General features: G+C 38.5%; 1 protein-coding gene across 10 annotated transcripts in view; it reads left to right on the top strand.

Annotated features, from left to right (window-relative positions):
- hspg2 (heparan sulfate proteoglycan 2) overlaps positions 1-21,006 on the top strand; it is a 100,860-nt gene extending 79,854 nt beyond the window's left edge. For 6 of the 10 annotated variants that reach the window (XM_077547505.1, XM_077547539.1, XM_077547546.1 and 3 more), the window contains 31 exons: positions 204-347; positions 490-624; positions 1,404-1,585; positions 1,667-1,862; positions 1,977-2,156; positions 3,139-3,399; positions 4,149-4,311; positions 4,702-4,799; positions 4,877-5,143; positions 6,519-6,631; positions 6,842-6,989; positions 7,056-7,172; positions 7,313-7,330; positions 8,985-9,069; positions 10,199-10,343; positions 10,420-10,522; positions 10,606-10,715; positions 10,792-10,900; positions 10,968-11,066; positions 11,210-11,431; positions 12,796-13,040; positions 13,115-13,286; positions 13,431-13,553; positions 13,760-13,816; positions 15,267-15,342; positions 15,427-15,505; positions 15,858-15,905; positions 16,190-16,260; positions 16,341-16,424; positions 17,516-17,619; positions 18,876-21,006. In XM_077547505.1, coding sequence (XP_077403631.1) covers positions 204-347; positions 490-624; positions 1,404-1,585; positions 1,667-1,862; positions 1,977-2,156; positions 3,139-3,399; positions 4,149-4,311; positions 4,702-4,799; positions 4,877-5,143; positions 6,519-6,631; positions 6,842-6,989; positions 7,056-7,172; positions 7,313-7,330; positions 8,985-9,069; positions 10,199-10,343; positions 10,420-10,522; positions 10,606-10,715; positions 10,792-10,900; positions 10,968-11,066; positions 11,210-11,431; positions 12,796-13,040; positions 13,115-13,286; positions 13,431-13,553; positions 13,760-13,816; positions 15,267-15,342; positions 15,427-15,505; positions 15,858-15,905; positions 16,190-16,260; positions 16,341-16,424; positions 17,516-17,619; positions 18,876-19,048 — 4,127 coding nt within the window. In that variant the 3' untranslated portion in view covers positions 19,049-21,006. The remainder of the gene's footprint in view (positions 1-203; positions 348-489; positions 625-1,403; positions 1,586-1,666; positions 1,863-1,976; positions 2,157-3,138; positions 3,400-4,148; positions 4,312-4,701; positions 4,800-4,876; positions 5,144-6,518; positions 6,632-6,841; positions 6,990-7,055; positions 7,173-7,312; positions 7,331-8,984; positions 9,070-10,198; positions 10,344-10,419; positions 10,523-10,605; positions 10,716-10,791; positions 10,901-10,967; positions 11,067-11,209; positions 11,432-12,795; positions 13,041-13,114; positions 13,287-13,430; positions 13,554-13,759; positions 13,817-15,266; positions 15,343-15,426; positions 15,506-15,857; positions 15,906-16,189; positions 16,261-16,340; positions 16,425-17,515; positions 17,620-18,875) is intronic. The other 4 variants (XM_077547500.1, XM_077547514.1, XM_077547508.1 and 1 more) reach the window with 4 other exon arrangements.
- Positions 21,007-21,338: the final 332 nt, after the last annotated feature.

The following is a 21,338-nucleotide window of genomic DNA, read 5'->3' as shown; positions in this document are numbered from 1 at the left end:
CCTGGAAAAAATTGCGACCTCCAGATTGAACAAACTCAGTTTTTATTTCTATTTGTGAATTTTTAGTTGTTGGTGCCAAAATATGCCAAAGCCTAGACTCTCTCACTCATCATTTGTCAATGGCAATATTACATCAGTTAGATGATGCATTGACTTCATTACAAAAAAAAGTCTTTCCTAAAAACACTCCTTCCTTTTTGTAGGTCTTCAAAGTCCAATCATCGCCATTGAGCCTCACAGCGCCGCAATACGCGTCGGCGAATCGGCCAGCTTCAGATGCAAAGTGTACAGTGGAGCTCAACCTGTCAGACTGGAGTGGAAACTATCTGGCAACCAACCACTGCCAGGTACTTACCAAAATATCTCTGTCTCTCTCTCTCTCTCTCTGTCTCTCTCACAACCACCGGGCCTCGAATAAAAACATTCCTTTTGTTGAGCCCCTTTTCTGTGATGTGGGTACTAAATGTAATTTTCACCCCTCCCCTACAGACAATGTCAAAGTTGGCCCTGATGGTTCTGTGATCAGCATTGCAAACGCAAAACCTAAGAATCATGGTGCTTACCGCTGTGTGGCCAGCAACCCGTTTGGCATCACCCACACTATTGTGTCATTGATTGTGAAAGGTAAGTTCATTTTATATACATGTACATGATATTCGCTGCACTTTTCATAGTTGTAATGTAGGGATGACCCAAACTGCCAAAATTAACTCATTCACTGCCATTGACGGCTATAGACGTCAAAAATTCATTTGAACTATTTCTATTAGTTTAAAAAAAATTGTTTCACTTTTGTTAACAAGAGTGTGAAACCCTAGGGAAAAATGATTGTACATTTAGAAAAGATATCAAATGTATGATTAATCGTTAGTTAACTAGTGAAGTCATTTGATTAATTACGATTAAAAATTGTAATCGCCTGACGCCCCTAATTAAAAATAAAATATTAGGGGCGTCAGACAGACGACAGATCATAATTAATCGCATGACTTCAATAGTTGACTCAATCACAAATTGATCTGTTGTAAATGTAAAAAAATTAAAATTAAATGAAAAAATGTTAAACTAATAGAAATAAAAAAAAATTATGTCTATAGCCATCAATGGCAGTGAATGAGTTAAAAATGAATGAATGAATGAAAGTGAAAATAAACACAAATATAAATATATATAAAAGTAAACATAAATAATGAACATGCTAATCAATCAGGAAAAGTAACAATCAATTTGAATGCACTTTTTCAAATAAAATCACATTCTATAATACTTCCATTGCTTTTGGATGTACAGACCTAAAAACAGCAGTCCAATTCATTCAAATAATTTCATCATGCCCATCCAACATCTTCATATTCTCAATCACGAGTGTTCAGTCAGATGGCTTTGCATTTTTGTCCAATCAGAGTCTCCCGTGGCCACTGTCACCCCTGTCGGGCCGGTGTACATCAGGGTTGGCGAACCCATTAACCTGGAGTGTCAGGCTTCAGGTGAGCCCCGCCCTTCCGTCTCATGGCACAGGTTGGACAGCAACCGCAAGATCAAGCTGAGCAGCCCCGTTCCTGCAGAGTCCAATGCAGTCATGCAGGTACAGTTGGATGAATGCTCTTTTTGCACTGGAAAAAACATCACATTAGCTGTGAATATGACTGCACATTTGTCGTTCAAGATACTTGTGGCCCGTCCAGAAGATAGCGGCGCTTATGTGTGCGTAGCACGCAACATTGAAGGTAGCTCCGAGACTAGGGTGGACGTCATAGTGCAGGGAGGCTCCCAACTGCCCTCCGTGCCCAGAGTCATTGTTCCCGAGCCACTGATGATTGTGGTGGAAGGACAGACTGCAACCCTACGCTGCGAAGCCCATGGTAATCGAACCCTGCCTGTGTTCACCTGTGTTGTCTCACCTGTGTTTTTAGAAGAAAAGGTACTACTTTAAATGTAGGTTCATACAACACTTTCTACCCACTTGTCTGTCCAAGGTTTCCCTGCCCCAACTGTTACATGGTCCAAATTGCGGTCACCAATGCCTTGGAGACATAAAGTGGTAGACAACAACTTGGTACTGCCCAACGTGGGACGCCAAGACTCTGGAGAATACATCTGCAGCGCTGTAAACAACATGGGCACGACTGAAGTTACCATTACGCTGGATGTAGAAAGTAAGTAACAGATTTGAATTTATGCTCACATTTAGTCTCTAATTAACAGATGCTGTGCAGTTGTTTTTTCAGTTATAAATTGGGTTCAGTTAAAAAATAATAATAATAACTTGTACAGATTTTAAACTTTTTTTGTCACTTAACTAGTTTTTAACAAATGCTTTTAAGAAAATATATTTTTATTTGAAAAAAATCGACTACATAATAGATGTTTTTATTCATAATTCATCTTTGTTCCAAATGCTATTGGGTCTGCAATTCGATTCAGAATCGATTTTCGATTCAAAATGATTTGATTGACAATGATTTTTGCTTCAATCTATAGATGTGCAAGGAAATGTAATGATCTACTCCAGTCTGACTCGCTAATGCTAATTAGCGCGCTACTCGCGGCACTTTTATCACACAAAAGAACAGCTCCACACTGCAAAAAATTGGAATAACTTGATCGTGACCTTTTCCTTCTACTCTCTAATGTGGCTACAACAGTGTATTAGACCGCGTGGAATCACACTGCCCCTAAGTGGCCAAATCGGGTACAACATGAACTGCGCTCCAAATCTAGGCACACACAGACAAAGGAAAGACAGTATAAAATAATTTAAATAAAATCGATTTTGGGACATTTAAAATCGATTCTGAATCGTGCTAAATGAGAATCACGATTCTTATGAGAATCGATTTTTTGGGCACTCCCCTAATTATTGACAAACATACATCATGTTTTCATATTATTGAAAGTATGCATGCAGATCTTATAACTTTTGTTGTTGTATTACTATACATATTCTTATATTACCATATTTTTCTGACTTTTAGTTGCACCAGAGTATACGCACCATTCAAAAAATGCATAGTGAAGAAGAAAAAAGCATTTATAGGTCTCTTCGCTCAGAGTGCAAAACATATTTATTGAGTATTTTTTACTGCTGTATGATCGTCCTCATGTAACTCCTGATAAACCTGGCCAACTTTTCCCCAGCCACTCCGTATGCTACGTCCGTGCCCGATGACGTGGCAGTGCGTGTGGGCGAGGTGATCAGGTTGCAGTGCCTGGCTCATGGCACTCCTCCACTGACCTACGTTTGGACCAAGCTGGATGGTGCGTTGCCCCCCCGGGCCCAGGTCAGCGACGGCGACCTCCAGATCAATCTGGCTACCGCAGAGGATGCTGGGAGCTACAAGTGTGTAGCTAGCAACAGAGTTGGCCACAGTGAAGTAGTGGCCAAAGTTACAGTCAGATGTAAGTTCGAAGTAGTCTGCTACTCTTTCTTTCAAAAGTATTTGAACAGTGAGGTATATTCCAGTATTTTTTTTTGGGGGGGGACTGAAAAAAATGTGCTTGATATGAGAAGATGAATATCAGATAATAGGGGTGGGAATCTTTGAATGTCTCACAATTCGATTCCGATTTTTGGGTGTGTGATTCGATTCAGAATCGATTTTCTGTTAAGAGCGATTTTTGATTCAAAATGATTTGATGATTTTTGCTTCAATCTATAGATGTGCAAAGAACTGTAATAATCTACTCCAGTCTTACTAACTAATGCTAATTAGTGCGCTACTCGGGGCACTTCTATCACTCAAATAACAGCTCCACGCTGCAAAAAAACAACTTTTATTGGAATAGCTTGATCGTAACTAATCGTGGCTACAACTTAACAGTGTATTATACCGCGTGGAACCACACTGCCCCTCAGTGGCCAAACCGGGCACAACATGAACAGCACTCGAAATAAAGGCACACACAGACAAATGCAAGACAGTATAAAAAAAAATAAAAAAATCGATTTGGGGACATTTAAAATGGATTCTGAATCGTACTAAATGAGAATTGCGATTATTATGAGAATCAATTTTTTGGGCACAGGGTTTTACATCGGGATCTGATAGCAATACCAATGAAGGAGTATTTGGGGTCTTAGCAAACTCTCCAAATGTATTTGATTGGTGGGACAACGTAACACTCCTCCATGATGTTCCCTTTTGTAGCGCCATTGGCAGTGCGTGTGTCACCACAAGTGGAGGTGAAGGCTCAGGGCAGCGCTGTGGAGTTCACCTGTTCGGCAGCTGGCGGGGTGGAAACTAAAATCGAGTGGCTGAAAGAAGGAGGCGGCCTTCCCCCAAACCACCATGTCAAAGATGGCGTGCTCAGGTGATACATTGCCAACACATAATAATCTCTGCCTATTAACTCCACGCTGTTATGATGGGCAGTTTGTATAGATGTTGTGCCTCAACGTTTTGTTGGCCAATTTAAAGAGACAAATTTGGCAGTTTATACTCTTCCACCCATTTGCTCCCAAATGTTTGGAAACAGTCTGAATTATTGTATGTATGTACTTAGCTTTTGGCAGTTATTTATAGCAGCGTCTTAACATTCAGTACGGGATCATTCTGACTGCTTACTCAGCTTCTGTTAATAACAAATCACTCAACCTATCGTTAAAAGGACTTAGAGCATAAAGTACACTAATTTAGTTTAGTAAATATTGATGTTGAATGTTAAATGTGAGCCATAGCTTTTCTTTATGCTCTTCTTCAGGATTGAAAACCTTGAGCAGAGCAATGAAGGTGTTTACATCTGCAGAGCAAGCAGCATATATGGTCAGGCTCAGGACGCAGCCAGACTCACCATCCAAGGTATGTTTCATTTAGTACAATCAATCTGCAAACTGTGCACTTTACTTAAGTTTTTTTTTTTTTTTTTTTCCCCACAGCACTGCCCAAAGTGATGATCAATGTGCGCACCTCAGTGCAGACCGTCATGATTGGAAACTCGGTGGAGTTTGAATGCCAGGCGGTCGGTGACCCCGAGCCCATCGTCAAGTGGAGCAAAGTGGGCGGGCCTCTGCCGACCCACATCGTGGTGATGGGAGGCATGCTGAAGATTGAGCGGGTGACCGAGGCAGACGCAGGCCAGTATCGCTGCACGGCCACCAACGATGTCGGCTCGGTGCAGTCCCAGGTGGTCCTCAATGTCCAGTGTGAGTACATTTTCATAATCGGCGGCATTTCTTTAGAAATATGTATTGTAGAAAGGGAGCGGCCTGGTCACTTTTTGCAAGGCGGAGCTCAAACCCAACATACAGTTGAACAATTAAAGTTGAATTGTCTACTCTGCCCTAGGGCTGGACGATTAACCGAAATGTTATCGTGATTTTTATTTTGGCGTATCTCAATCATTAAAACGTAATAATCAAAGAAAAACGATTTACAAGTATATATGTATATATATATATATATATATATATATATATATATATATATATATATATATATATATATGTATATATATATATATATATTGTATATATACAGGGTGTCCATAAAGTCTCTTTACCATTTCAAAAATTTATTAAAAATGCAATTGATTAGATATTTTATTTAGATTTGTTCTATTGTATTCAGCGTTTATTAAAGTTTTTTTTACCTCTTTTAATACACTTCTACATGGGCACCATTAGTTGCACGAAGCACATCAAGACGGTACTCGATTTCTTGCCATGTTCGCTGTAGCATAGCCTCATCAATTGTGGCAATGGCGTCAGTAATCCTTTGCTTAAGGTCAGTAATGATAAACACTGTGTGTTTTTTTAAACACTGAATACAATAGAACAAATCTGAATAAAATATCTAATCAATTGCATTTTTTATCTTTTTTTTAAATGGTAAAGAGACTTTATGGACACCCTGTGTATATATATATATATATAAAAATTGTGATTATTATTTTCCCCATAATCGTCCAGCCCTACTGTGCCCTGTATTAACTCATTCACTGCCATTGACGGCTATAGAAGTCTAAAATTCATTTGAACTATTTGTATTAGTTTAACTTTTTTTTCCCACTTCTGTTAACAAGAGTATGAAAACCTAGATTTTTTTTTATTGTACATTTAGAACAGATCTAAAATGTGTGATTAATCGTGAGTTAACTAGTGAAGTCATGCGATTAATTACGATTAAAAATTGTAATCGCCTGACGCCCCTAATTTTTTATAATCTTTTCCTTTTTTTTTTAAATCACGTCAAGTGATAATTTTTTTTAATTGTAATTAATTGCATGACTTCAATAGATAACTCACGATTAATCACAAATTTTAGATCTGTTCTAAATGTCCAATATTTTTTTTCCTAGGCTTTCATACTCTTGTTAACAAAAGTGGAAAAAATGTTAAACTAATAGAAATACTGTAGTTCAAATGATTTTTTTGACGTCTATAGCCGTCAATGGCAGTGAATGAGTTAATTATAAGATTCATCTTGGAGAAAAGTAAAAAGAGGCCTATGTGAAGGCGTTTTCCTTCCCTGCAGAGTTGCTGCTGATGTTCCCTCATTGTTTGTTTGTTTGTTTCATAGCACTTCCTCAAATTTCTGCACTCCCTGAAAGGAAGGAGGTGACTGTTGGCTCAGATGCTGTCTTGCCATGCGTGGCATCAGGATATCCTGTGCCTGAGATCAAATGGACCAAGGTAACCAAGATAAAGTCATTTTCATTTTTTTCACAAGGTAACTGGAGGTTGCAATCAGAACGTGCTTCATTTTATATATCGAACTTTTTTTTTTGTTAGCCAAACTTGACAAATGAATTCTCGCCAACCACTCCGTTTTGAAACCAGGTAGCTTAGCTCACACACGTTTGCTGTCGCCGTCACATCTCTACTCTGTGTTTCAACTTTTAGCTTGGAGGCGAACTACCCCCCAAGTGCTCCCAGGAAGTAAACGTGCTGACGGTTCCCCGGGTCACGCATAGCGATTCAGGGACGTACGTGTGCACCGCATCGAACAAACAGGGCAAAGTGGAAGCCTTCACTCGACTGGATGTTCATGGTTAGTCTGCCGTGTTTACGCAAACCCTGGTCGCGTGTCTAACCGTGAGACGATGTCGCCTTCCAGAAAGAGTGATGCCGTACTTTGCCCAGGAGCCGCTCTCTTATCTCTCCCTGCCCACCATCAAAAACGCCTACAAGGCTTTCAGCATCAAAATCAACTTTAGGCCTGATAATGTGGATGGTGAGTACTTTGTGTTATTTTGCACAAGAATATTGGAGCCTCTGCATAGTTTCCAAGCGTATGACCTCATGTGTGATATCATTACATCTTGCTCCCTCTCTCCTCCCGGACCACCTCCCCCTCACCCGTGCGGTGGGAAGGTCTGATATTGTACGCTGGTGAGTCTCAGTGCTTGAAGGCCATTGTTGATGCTGCATCCGGCTTTCACATCTTACAGCTCACAGATGGTTTCGTTGCAATTATGGTGCATGCCGCCGAGTTCTTGTTATGTTCTCAGTCGTGTCACTAGCAACAAACAGCAAACTGATATGAAATCGTAATACAGAAAAATGCTACATGTATCTGAAACGGTATTTGCAATGTATCAGTAATGCTCCAAGGAGACATTTACTGTAAGGATTAGTGTATGGAAGCATGTGTTCCCAGCATGTGGAGATGCACGCCACACTCACAATGTGAACGTGACCGGCTTAGCATTGGCCGGCCGGACAGACGGACGCTTTCTCCACCAGAGCATGCTGCTTTCAAAGACCATGGACAAAGTGTGTGAATGAACTCTGCGACAAGGGTACAGTTATGGAGGACCAAAAATGCCAAAATAAAAAATACATGAACTTATTCACTGCCATTGAGGGCTATAGATGTCAAAAAATCATTGTTACCTGAGACAAATTCATTGGAACCATTTCCATTAGTTTAACTTTTTTTTTTTTTGTTAAGAGTATGAAAACCTAGATTTTTTTTTTATGTACATTTAGAACAAATATAAAATTTGTGATTAATCGTGAGTTAACTAGTGAAGTCATGCGATTAATTACGATTTAAAAAATTAATCGTGTCAGGCGATTCATTTTTTTTAAATTACATTTGTGGAGTATGAGTTAAGCAGCCAAATCCAGCCGTTTTTATCCATCTCAGGGATAAAAATTGTTTTGCAATTTGCTGTCGAAATTAAATTTTAATTAATCGCATGACTTCAATAGTTAACTCGCAATTAATTGCAAATTTTATATCTGTTCTAAATGTACAATAAAAACATTTTCTTCTAGGTTTTCATACTATTGTTAACAAAAGTGGAAAAAAGTTCAATAGAAAATAGAAATAGTTCAAATGAATTTTTGACGTCTATACCCGTCAATAGAAGCGAATGAGTTTATTAATACAATTGACAATAAAAACATAAATATAATTCAAAAATTAAATCCAAAAAAATACATATACATTTTCTCACTTTTATTTTTTTATTTTTTATTTTACAATTGAATTTCTTCATTCATAAAGCAATCCTTTCTCATTTATTTTGCTGTCAGGCTTTATGTTATTTAGTCAGTTTGCTAGGCACAATATGAGTTTGAACAATAAGAAGCCTTGAATAATTAGGGAATGACAAAAACACTTTATTCATTTAATGAGAGAAACAGAATTGATATTATATATCAACGGGCATTTGTATAAATGATTTTTAAAAATTTAATATCAAAAAGTCATTTGAAAGCCAAAAGCTGTTTTTAATGGAAAATTTTTGCGTAAATGAGTTCTCATTAGTGCCTTTATAAACGGTAAAATAATACATTTGAACATATTAACATTTCAATTCAGATTAGTGTCCAATGAATAACAATAACAATTAATTGTGAATGTTTGTTGCTTTACTAAGTAATGGTAATCATGTAGCCATAAAGTTGAACTTGTTGCCCTTCACACCTTCCCATGTTCTTTCCTGCTCATAATTTTTTGAATGAATGAAAAGGCTTATCCAGGTTATTTGTTTATTTCATTTCTTTGATGTTATTTTCCTTTTTATTCACACAGGTATGATCCTTTACAACGGTCAGAGGAGAAGTACAGGAGCAGACTTCATTTCTCTCGGCCTTGTAGGTGGCCGCCTAGAGTTCAGGTCAGTTTTTTTTTTAATTGACTTAAAAGGGAAGTCAACCTTAAATATTTTTGACAATAATATGTAAACATGACTTTCTGATTAATATTACATTTGTGGAATATGACTTATGCAGCAAAATCCAGCCGTTTTTATCCATCTCAGGGGGCGGCCATTTTGCAATTTGCTGTCGACTGAAGATGATCTCACAGTTGCTCAGGGCTCAGGCAACAACCAATCACAGCTCACCGGTTTTCTGAAGCTGAGCTGTTATTGGTTGTTACCTGAGACCCGAACAACTGTGATGTCATCTTCAGTCAACAGCAAGTGGCAAAATGGCCCACTTCTGATATTAACTCATTCACTGCCATTGACGGCTATAGACGTCAAAAATTCATTTGAACTATTTTTATTAGTTTAACATTTTTTTCCCACTTTTGTTAACAAGAGTTTGAAAACCTAGATTTTTTAAAATTGTATTAAAATAGATATAAAAATTGGGATTAATTGTGAGTTAACTAGTGAATTCATTTGAACTATTTCTATTTAACATTTTTGTACATTTTTGTACATTTAGAACAGATGTAAAATTTGTAATTAATCGTGAGTTAGCAAGTGAAGTCATGCAATTAATTACGATTACAAATTGTAATCGCCTGATAAGAAAAGATTATTACAAAAATAAAAATAAGTTAATAAACTTTTTTTTATAAGAAAAGATTATTAAAAATTAGGGACGTTAGGCGATTAAAATTTGTAATCGTAATTAATCGCATGACTTCACTAGTTAACTCACAATTAATTACAAATTTTACATCTGTTCTAAATGTACGAAAACAATTCTAGGTTTTCATACTCTTGTTAACAAAAATGGAAAAATAAGTTAAATAGAAATAGTTCAAATGAATTTTTTGACGTCTATAGCTGTCAATGGCAGCGAATGAGTTAATGTTGGATTTTGCTGGTTAACTCTTATTCCACAAATGCATTATTAAACAGAATACCCTATTTAGACTAGTAGGGCTGCATAGAACACATTAGTGTCAAGATTTTTTTTTTGGGGGTGGGGTGTACTTTTTCTTTAATCTGACTGTTACTACTTGATATTGAGGACGTGCCAGCAGCAATAGCAACCTTTGTGTCATCATAGGTTTGACGTGGGTTCGGGCATGGCCACCATTCGTGACCCCAACCCTGTCAAACTGGGAGAATTCCACACAGTGGCGCTGTATCGCAACCTTACCCTGGGCTACATCATGGTGGACGGAGGGGAGCCTGTCAATGGCAGCTCGCAGGTACCCCTGTTGACATCACTGCCAATGTAGCATATGTGTCGTTTGTGTTCCATAGCAGCTCTTTTCCTCTCCTCAGGGCAAGTTCAAGGGCTTAGATTTGAATGAGGAGCTACATGTGGGCGGTTACCCCAACTACACTGCTGTGGCCAAAACCGCTGGCATCAAGACTGGTTTTGTTGGTACGAATTGAAACTCAGACCCTGGCAGAAATGAAGCCTTGGTGTATTTTTTTTTTTTCACCTACCATTACTTGAATGCGCAGGTTGCATTCGCCAGCTGGTTATTCAAGGCGAGGAGGTCATCTTCAAGGATGTGGACCGCAGCTCCACTGGTGTTACAAACTGTCCTACATGCAAAGATCAGCCATGCCAGGTTAGCTTCTGCCTTGCATTCATAATCTTTTCCCTGCTTCTTATACTCATTTCGTAATTTTCATTTTTCTCTTCAGAATGGAGGCAGGTGCGAGGACTCGGACACCAGCTTGTATACATGCGGCTGTCCCAGAGGATTCACCGGCAGCAACTGCCAGCACCACTCATCTCTTCACTGCCACTCAGGTACATGCTGACAAGCAAGCCATGGAGTAGGCAGCGTCTGTGACCTTTTGTGACTTGTGTCCGGCAGAGGCCTGCGGACCGGACGCTACTTGCATTAATCGCCAAAGTGGTCTGGGCTATGATTGTCGATGCCACCTGGGCAAGTTTGGAAACAAATGCATGGATGGTAAGACAAAACAGTCAACCGAGAAGTCCATCTCTTCAAATGTTATTCTTCACACAGAATTCAGGCAACAGAGATGGAATTTGCACATGTTTTCAAATAGACAAGTAGCTTGATGCAATGTCCCGCCTCCTCATCTTCCCCAGGGGAATTGGTAACCACTCCGCTGTTCGACGGAGAAGAGTCGTACATTTCCTATCCTCCGTTGACCATTGTCCATGACGACCTGCGAGTTGAAGTGGAATTCAAACCCATTGACAGAAATGGTCTGATGTTCTTCTGCGGAGGGAAGAAGATGAAAGTGGAGGACTTTGTGGCTATCTCCATGGCGGATGGGCATGTAGAGTTCAAATATGAACTTGGCACAGGTAATATGGACTGTGCTTTTAACTCATTCACTGCCATTGACGGCTATAGATGTCAAAAATTCATTTTAAATATTTAGTATTTTTTTTCCACTTTTGTTAACAAGAGTATGAAAACCTAGAATTGTTTTTATTGTACATTTACAATAGATATAAAAATTAGCGATTAATCGTGAGTTAACTAGTGAAGTCATGCGATTAATTCCGATTAAAGACTGTAACATTTTTAATTGTAATTAATTGCATGACTTCAATAGTTAACTTCCCGATTTTTTTTTATTTTTATATCTGTTCCAAATGTACAATATTTTTTTTCTAGGTTTTCATACTCTTGTCAACTTAAGTGGGGGAAAAAAAGTTAAACTAGTAGAAATAGTTCAAATGAATTTTTGACATCTATAGCTGTCAATGTCAGTGAATGAGTTAAAGGGGGAGTCACCCTTAAACATTTCTTTACAATAATATGTTATATGTGAACTCACTAGTGTAAACATAATATTCTGATTTATATTACATTTGTGGAATATGAGTTATTTTTATTCATCTCACGAGGCGGCGGCCATTTTGCCACTTGCTGTCGACTGAAGATGGCATCACAGTTGCTCGATGCTCAGACAACGACCAATCAAAGCTCACCTGCTTTCTGAAGCTGAACTGTGATGTCATTTTCACTCAACAGCAAGTGGCAAAAATGCCCGCCTTCTGATGTTGATAAAAACAGCTGGATTTTGCTGCTTAACTCACATTTCACTAATGCAATATTAACCATAATACCTTATTTATTTATTTATTTATTTTTAAACTTTATTTAACATTTAAAATGACAATAAAACAAAATAGCATAATTTGACAATTGTGCCAACAAAAAAAAACATTTAACCAAGTTATTCCACAAAACAAGTATGAAATATAACTTTTTTCGTTCTCCATAAATAATAATAATATTGACTGCCAAAGAAACCCATTTTCAAAAGAAAAGAATTACTGTTTGAAATGGAATAGGATGAAGCAACTGCTTATCTAGTCCTATCCCTATTTAGACCAGAACATATTATTGTCAACAACAAAAAATTGGGTTGACTTCCCCTTTAAAGCTATGCATGCCAAGGCCTCTTTTGTTTTATTTTATTTTTTGTGGGAAGTCGATCTTTGCTAAATATGACCAGTATGATTATGAACCATTAGCTTCTGAGCAAAGCTAATGATGCTAAGTTTTGGGTTTTATTCTTGTGTTGGTTAAAAACTGCACTCCATCACACTCAATCCTGTTTAAATGAATTCAATCTTGACAGTGGCAGCATCTCCTGTGTATGAAAGACCTCCAATGGGTCGTCATCAAACTGTTTTGTGCCTGTCTTGATTTTCAGGCCAGGCCGTCCTTCGCAGTCCGGAACCAGTCTCTTTGGGCCAATGGCACAGAGTTGTGGCTGAGCGGAACAAGCGGGACGGTCACCTGAGAGTTGACCACGGCCCAGTGGAAAAGAAGGCATCTCCTGGCAAAGCCCAGGGCCTCAATATCCACACCCCAATGTTCCTGGGAGGTGTCCCCAACATGGAGATTCTGCCAAAACCTGCAAATATCAGCCAAATGTTTGAGGGCTGTGTTGGAGAGGTAACCTCTGACTGATCTGCAGCGTATCATTCTCAGAATTCTCGAACTTGAATTTTTCCTTACTTGCCGCTTAGGTCTTCATAAACAACAAGAAGGTGGATCTGTCCTACAGCTTTACCGAGAGTAGAGCGATCCGCAAGTGTGTGGATACGAGCCCTTGCGACCGGCGGCCCTGCTTGAACGGAGGCCACTGCATGCCCAATGCTGAGTATGAGTACCAGTGCCTCTGTCGGGATGGATTTGAAGGTATGTGCTAACAAAGCAACAATCCTATTGGTTTGTCTTCACAATCATTTACAGTATATGCTACATCTCGATGTATGCTTTTTCCCAAACAATCTACCGATGATTTACTCATACTTGTCCTGTAATTGTTTGGTGACCCTGCAGGCGAGCGTTGCGAGATCGCGAAAGACGTGTGCCAGCGTGACTATCAGTGCCAAAATGGCGGCAGCTGTGCTAACGGACGCTGTGTGTGCCGCTCGGGATTCACAGGCCTCAACTGTGAACAAAGTAAGTGTTGAATGGTTTGCTACTTTTACTGTGAGGTTAAACACAAAAAAATGACACAAATTAGAGAGAAAAAACCCATCATGATTTAAATTCACCAGTATGACGCACCGGCGGCTCTCCTTGGTATTGTGCAGTATGCTGGAAGTTATCCACATCAGTGATTCACTTTTTTTCTTACCCACTACTTATAAATCCTGCGCTCACAGGCCGCGTCTCCAGCTTCCCCGAGGCCTCGTGGAATTCAGCAGCTAGCGAAGCTAATGGTACAGTATGTGAATATTGAGTCTGACTGATCTGACCGTGACTAACCGTCTGAGGTCGAGGGGCCCCATAACCTCCCGACACATACCAAACATGTGCCTGCACGTCAACTCGGAAAGCTGGGAAGGGGGAATCGGTTCTAAGCGCTAAAAGAAATTGCGGTTTTCTAATTTTACAAACTGTAATTCTCTTCATTCTTGTCAGTTCATGTAAGATGATCGCTCACATCATTGTCCAACTAAAGCTGGAATAATGTTTGACCCTCCCTTGAAACTGTCCATATCCAAATGTTGAATGTTGACCATGTATGCACTTCCATTAACAATTTAAAGCACTGACTGTCATTTGAATGACTTTTACTCTGTTTTCTGCATGAAGTCGGTTACAGGAAAGTGTAAAGAATGTGATGTGAATGCGATAATGCAACTTGCCCTTGCCTTGAGTTTGATCATGTCATCAATATGTTGATACTGTTAGTCACATTGAGTACATTTTAACTCATTCACTGCCATTGACGGCTATAGACGTCACATTCGATTTAATTATTTCTATTAGTTTAACATTTGTTCCAATTTTGTTAACAAGAGTATGAAAACCTAGAAAAAAATATTGTTTGTATTATTAAGATATAAAAAAATGTGATTAATGGTGAGTTAAGTAGTGAAGTCATGCGATTAATTACAATTACAAATCTTGATCGCCTGACGCCCCTAGTTTTTACTAATCTTTTTTCTTAAAGAAAAAATCACATTTTTACTAGTGAAGTCATGTTGTTAATTACAGTTTTTTTTTATGTATCGCCTGACGCCCCTAATTTTTAATAATCGTTTCTTTTTTTATTCTTTACTTTAAAAAAAAAACTAAAAAACTTGTGAAGTCATGCGGTTAATTACATTAAAAAATGTAATCGCCTGACACCCCTAATTTTTAATAATCTAGAATTATTTAAAAAAAGAAGAAGAAAAGATAAATAAAAAGAAAAGATTATTAAAAATTAGGGGCGTCAGGCGATTACATTTTTTAATTGTAATTAACCGCATGACTTCAATACTTAACTCACGATTAATCACAAATGTTATATCTGTTCTAAATGTACACTAAAAAAAATCTAGGTTTTCATATTCTTGTTAACGAAAGTGAAAAAAAAATTAACTAATAGTTTAAATTATTTTTTGACGTCTATAGCCATAATTGGGCAGTGAATGAGTTAAAAGAACTACAGTAATGACACAATTGTCCTGAAAATTAATCAATTTTATTTATTCACAATGTTTTGTTGTAAATGCTACATATATTCTCTATCACTACTTTTCAGTGTTGTCTAACGCAGCCTGTCTCACCAGGTGTCAAAATATTCGCCACAGGAGGGCGCCATAACATTACAGATGAGAAGCTTGGCTGCTGTTTAAAGGCTATATTGATTTGTAAAATATTTGTTCCTATTGTGTGTAGATTCTCCCTATCAGTATGCAGCTCATTTTCACAACGATGGATACATTGCCCTTCCTAAATCCATTCGGCAAAGACGGTAAACATGTTTGTTTACATTTGTCTGCTCTCACACATGTTGTAAGTATGATAGTATTTATCATTCCATATTTTTATACTTTAGTGCACATGACTCGCCGGAGATGATTGAATTGGAGATCAATACCCTTTCCTCCGAGGGTCTGATCCTGTGGCAGGGAGTCGTAAGTCCTGAATCTTAGTTTTCAATTACTCTTTATTATTCTAATCTTACAATTGTCCGTCATCACGGACTGATATCATGTAAAGAAGTGGCTCTGAGGCGGCTGAAGTTCATGTAATGCCATTAACTCATTCACTGCCAGCTCAGTAAAAATGAATCTTTGACGTCTAAAGCCGTCTATGGCAGCTAATGTGTTGATGTCAACAATAATAGCACACTGCTGTTTGCATTCCCCTCAGCAGTTGCCAAACATTTGCACAGGCTCGTTCTCGTTTTTGACCGGGCCATCTGTGGGCATGCTCTGTCTGTATAAACGCATGTTGCTTCTCTAACCTCCCCTCCATTTCCTCCAGGAAACCAAAGGCACACTCAATTTGCGAAAGATGCATGCTAGTAAAAAGGTATCCACTCCAACACGGGACACTCTTCTCTGGCATGAGTCGACACATTGGCTGTTGTTTCTATACTAATACTGTATGTAGACATCACCACGTGCTTTGGAAAGTTACAGCTATCTTTGCATGTCACTAATAGATGATGATGTTAAAACAGTTTTGGTATAAAAAAAAGATTATAGTTGCTAATGAGGCAAACACTCAATTGAAAGCAGTTGGTCAAAAGTTGCTGGTTTGCAGTTCGTTTCCATCATCTCTCAAAACACTTAAGTAAACAATCTGACCTCCAGGAACATGGGGAACATGGCAGAGGCAAGGACTTCATCAGTCTCGGAATTCACAATGGGTACCTCATTTTCAGGTTCGGCCCTGCACTTCTGTAAATATACCCGACTGTATTGCTTTGGCTTGAAGTCTTTCTGATGATTTATTGCTCTGCAGCTACCAGTTGGGCAGTGGTGAAGCAGAGATCATGTCACGACAGTCCATCAACGACGGGAAATGGCATAAAGTTCAAGCAGTCAGGTAGATTGCATTTCTTTTGGCATCCTTATGTACAAACTTTGGAACGTCAATAGGTTATATTCAGAATCAGAAATAATATCCTGTACCTCAATTATTACTCAACAAAAATAGAAATGCAACACTTTTGTTTTTGCTCCCATTTTTTACAATTTGAACTTAAAGATCTAAAACTTCTTCCACATACAAAATATCACCATTCCTCTCAAATATTGTTCACAAACCAGTCTATCACTTTTGAAAGTGGGCTCCAGAGTGGAAAGATTTCAAAACGCGCCCCGTACGCGTCCGTCTGGACACCCTATGCAGGATACTCCTCCAGTGATGACGTAATGGTCACAGCTCGATGACGACGCAAAATATTTTGCTTCTTTATTCCCACGTTCAACAAGCGGTGTTGTACTTAAATCACCCGCCAGTCACTTCTCCTGTGTTCGTCTTTTTCATGTTGTTTTAATACTTTCAAAGCCATATTTGTTCTGTAGATTGCAATAAAGTTAGGGAAAAAAAGTGTCCGTCTTCTTCGCTGATTCTTCTTCTACGCTTTCCGTTAACTCCCTGTGGCTGCGCTACAGCGCCACTCCAGACTTGGCGTATACATTACAGCCGTTAAGCGTCCTCAGCGTCTTCTTTTGGACACACGCAAGTCTTGAAATGCTTCTGTGTGTACGAGATTTGTTTGAGGAACGAAGCCGGCTTTGCTTCTGTCTGGACGGGGCCTAAATCCGTGACAGTGAGCACTTCTCCTTTGCCGAGATAATCCGTCACAATTTACAGGTGTGCCATATCAAGATGCTGATTAGACATCATGATTAGTGCAGAAGTGTGCCTTAGACTGCCCAAAATATGTCTTGTTACCCCCCCCAAATAAAACAAAACTACACCTTTCAGAGTGGCCTTTTATTGTGGTTAGTCTAATATCTTTGATTTCATCTCGTAAAAAAATGGGAGCAAAAAAAAGTGTTTATTATATTTTTTTATTTTTGTTGAGTATATTTTGAAAATGTAATGCAAAATGGTTAAATTACTTGGAACAGTATGTGATTGTAAACTGCGCAGACAATGCAAATTGTGTTGGTCTCCTTCCCTCGCAGGACTGGAAGAGATGGTTACATCCAAATCGATGGAGGAACGGCGCTTCATGGACAGTCAAAGGGAAAAAGCATCATGGTCAACACGAAAGGCCCTCTTTACCTCGGTGAGTGGACTTCTTAAAAACCCATGAAATCTACTGATGATTCTTTTCTTGCTTCAACTTGTATTTTATATTTTATAATACTGTATGTTGATTTTTAATAAACCATACCAACCAGCCAACTAACTTTAAAATAATACAAACACATTCAGAAACATTTAATATATTGAGAGAGAGCCAGAAGAGCATGGATAAAACAAAAATATTGTAAAAATTGTATAAAAGTGTACCGATCGGTTTACAATTTGTTTTAAAACTTTTTTCCAACCTAACAAACTTATCATCTTACAATATACTGTACTTCAATAATCATAAAATGTACACTATAAAATGAACACAACAGTCTGTGCTTTCTGTATTTGTCAAATTGACGATGGTAGAGGATTGAGAATGATCTAATATATTGAGCAAAAATTAGGCTGACACTTCCTGTTTTTGCTTCTGCTGACAAATTTAGTGTTATACATGATACTGTGCCATCATCTAGTGGCTTGAAGCAGAATTACAACCTAACATAACAAAATAGCGTTATAACTGGACCCCAAAAAACAAACAAAAAATGCTGCAAAATTTTCTATTCTTTCAAATTTTGCGTTATACATGCTACTGTGCCACCACCTAATGGCTGTAAGTGGAATTACAACACAAAATAACAAAATCACGTTATAACTGGACCCCAAAAAAAACAACAAAAAATGATGCAAAATGTTCACTTTTTTCAAATTTAGTGTTATACAGTACATGATACTGTGCCACCATCTAGTGGCTGGAAGCGGAATTACAACCCAGAATAACAAAATAGCATTATAACTGGACCCCAAAAAACAAACAACAAAAAATGCTGCAAAATTTTCACTTTTTTCAAATTTAGCGTTACACATGCTACTTTGCCACCATCTATTGGCTGGAAGCAGAATTACAACCTAAAATAACAAAATCCGTTATAACTGGACCCCAAAAAACAAACAACATAAAATGCTGCAAAATGTTCACTTCTTTCAAATTTAGCGTTACACATGCTACTGTGTCACCTAGTGGCTGTAAGTGGAATTACAATCCAAAATAACAAAATAGTGTTATAACTGGATTTTTTATTTTTTTTTAAACCAAAACAAAAATTTAAAAAATTTCACTTCTTCCCAAAATTTGTGTTATACATGCAACTTTGCCACCACTTAGTGGCTGGAAGTGGAACAACAACGCAAAATAACAAAGCATTATTCAAGACTGCTTAGTGAGTGCGTATGGATGTGTAACAGGCGGCGCTCCAGACATGGCAGCCATGACAGGAGGGAAGTTTTCCTCTGGAATGACCGGGTGCGTGAGGAACCTGTCTCTCATGAACGCCCGGCCGGAAGATCAGCAGGCTGGGACCATCGACCTGCAAGCCCACGCGGCCCACAGTGTCAACGTGCAGCCGTGCACGTCATAGACCCAACACCACACACATGCAAAGACAAACTCCCAAATACACACATACAGTAGTATACGCAGACATACGCAGACTGTGGAGTGATTTTATCTACACGCTCGTACAGAGACACTGACACATGTAGAACCTTACACAAACTTGGTGCTTAGCTGCTACCAAAAATCAGAAGTTACAAGATATTTGTGTGGAAACCAAAACAAATCTGAAAAACGTTAACATTTCTTCTCTTCCTCAGTTTTTTTTTTTTATTATTCTGGAAGAAAGATAATATGCAGTTTACATACTTTGAGCAGTAGTTTTAGCCATGAGAAATCAGATCCTATGGAGTTGAAGAGGTTTTTACAGCACTGAATTTTTATTTATATGCATATGAATATATTATATCTGTGGGGGGGGGGGACTCGCAAACTAACCATAACTGCACTTCTAACATTACTTATCCAGAGGTTTTCACTATTGTACTACTATGACTTGATGTCTAAGATTTTCATTTTTTGTCATTTGTGTTTGGCGTGATTGTTTATTTGCGATGTGGACGGAGCACACGCAGCACAGCCGCATTCAGTTTCACTACACAACTCAGGTCATCAACAACGACAAAAAGTGATCACGTGTTTTGACATTACCTTAGGAGCACTTGTGTTTTCTGTGTCTGTTTTATTATTATTATTATGTTAACATGAAAAAGAAGACTTGATGCTAAATAATGTCAGACACTCGCATACAGTGTAGGATTTAGTCATGTGGTTACATTTGTTTAGTTTTAAAGTTAAGTTAAAGCTTTGTCAAGGATTCCACTTTGTTTGGTGACGGCAACCATCAGATAAAATTAAATGATCTGACACAAGATGGCCGACGTCACAAAAGTCTGCTACAGACTGTACATGTGCCTTTTCACCGTTCATGTCGTCACCATTTTTGCTTTCACAACAAAGCAAGTCATTTTGATTGACTGGTTTGAAATGATTTTTACATGCTGTCGTCTGCAAATGTTTGCAAAATGTGTTCAAAAATTTCCGAATGACAATGACTTACTCTTATATTTACCCAAGGCTGTTGTTTGATTTCACAATCAAATTGGAATTGTATGTTTTTGACACCACAGCCTTGTTTGATTGAGTAGATCTCAAAAATGAAGTTTCATATTTTCTGTGTATCTTCTGAAAGCCACTTGGGTTCCTAGCCTAGCGTCAACAGGGAATGCTTGTTAGCCCAGATGTGCCTTGAGATGTTTATTTCCGTGGTGCTTTAGTGAAATGTGTGATTTTGAGGCGGACCCTTCAGTGCCAAATGTCAGCGTGTTCTTTTTTCTTTGGTGTTGCTGTGACCCGTGTGGCTCCGATCAAGAATGCTCACCCACCCCACCCCCACTTTATTTTTATTTTTAAGAACGCCATTTTCTCTTCTTTTTTAAGCTGAAACTGTTTATACGTATGAGCACCATCTTGTAAGTTAGCGCTGCTTCATTCTTATTTATTATTCAATTATTTGCCTCCTCTGGGTATCACGTGATGTCTGTATCTCTCCCTCAAGGTTGAGCAAATGCCCCCCCCACCAAAAAAATCATCCGGCTACAAACTTGGGTTCCAAATTGACATCATGTCTTTTTTTAATGTGAATATGAGATATAGGGGATGGAGTCCATGCTGTGGTCCAGTTTAGGGTGCTAAAGCTAAGTTTTGATTTTTTAAATTTTTTTGAACACTGTTGCTAAATGGAAGCGTTGTTACGCGAGACGTGTTTGGTTGTTAAACCCAGCATTGGTCATTGGTTTGACCTCTTTATGAAAGGTGCACTTTTAGTCATGGCGTTTTTTTTTTGTTGTTTTTTTACGTTTTGGCTCAGTTGATCAAATTTTACCAACAGTTTATTGTTTATGTCAGGACAACCTGATGATGACCCAATGTTGAAGCGGCATGCCCCCTTTGTGTTTCATAAATAAAAACAAAATTCATGTGCTATTTGTAATATCGTGGGCTTTATTTTGTCACCTGTATATTTTTCCTCGATGGATTCTGACAACATCCCATCATCTCTTAGGCGAAAGTGATACTGGGAAAGTGGAAATATTAGCCCCAAGCCTATTAGGAAGTGGGATTCAGTGTTATATTGCAGGTTACACCCAAGTCAGTTCACTCTTTTTACACACTTTATTATCTTGCATTGTTAATAGGCAACCACCTCCCAAATAAAGAAACCGGACTGCTGCCTGCGGTGACACACGATACGTAAGTGAGGTACAATTAAGAATAAAAAAAAACTCAACTTACACTGAAAGAATAGGTTTTCA

This window comes from Vanacampus margaritifer, chromosome 1 (genome assembly GCF_051991255.1).
Source record: "Vanacampus margaritifer isolate UIUO_Vmar chromosome 1, RoL_Vmar_1.0, whole genome shotgun sequence".
NCBI lineage: Eukaryota > Metazoa > Chordata > Actinopteri > Syngnathiformes > Syngnathidae > Vanacampus > Vanacampus margaritifer.
Note: the sequence above shows the minus strand (reverse complement) of the source record. Positions and strands in the feature narration are given on the sequence as shown.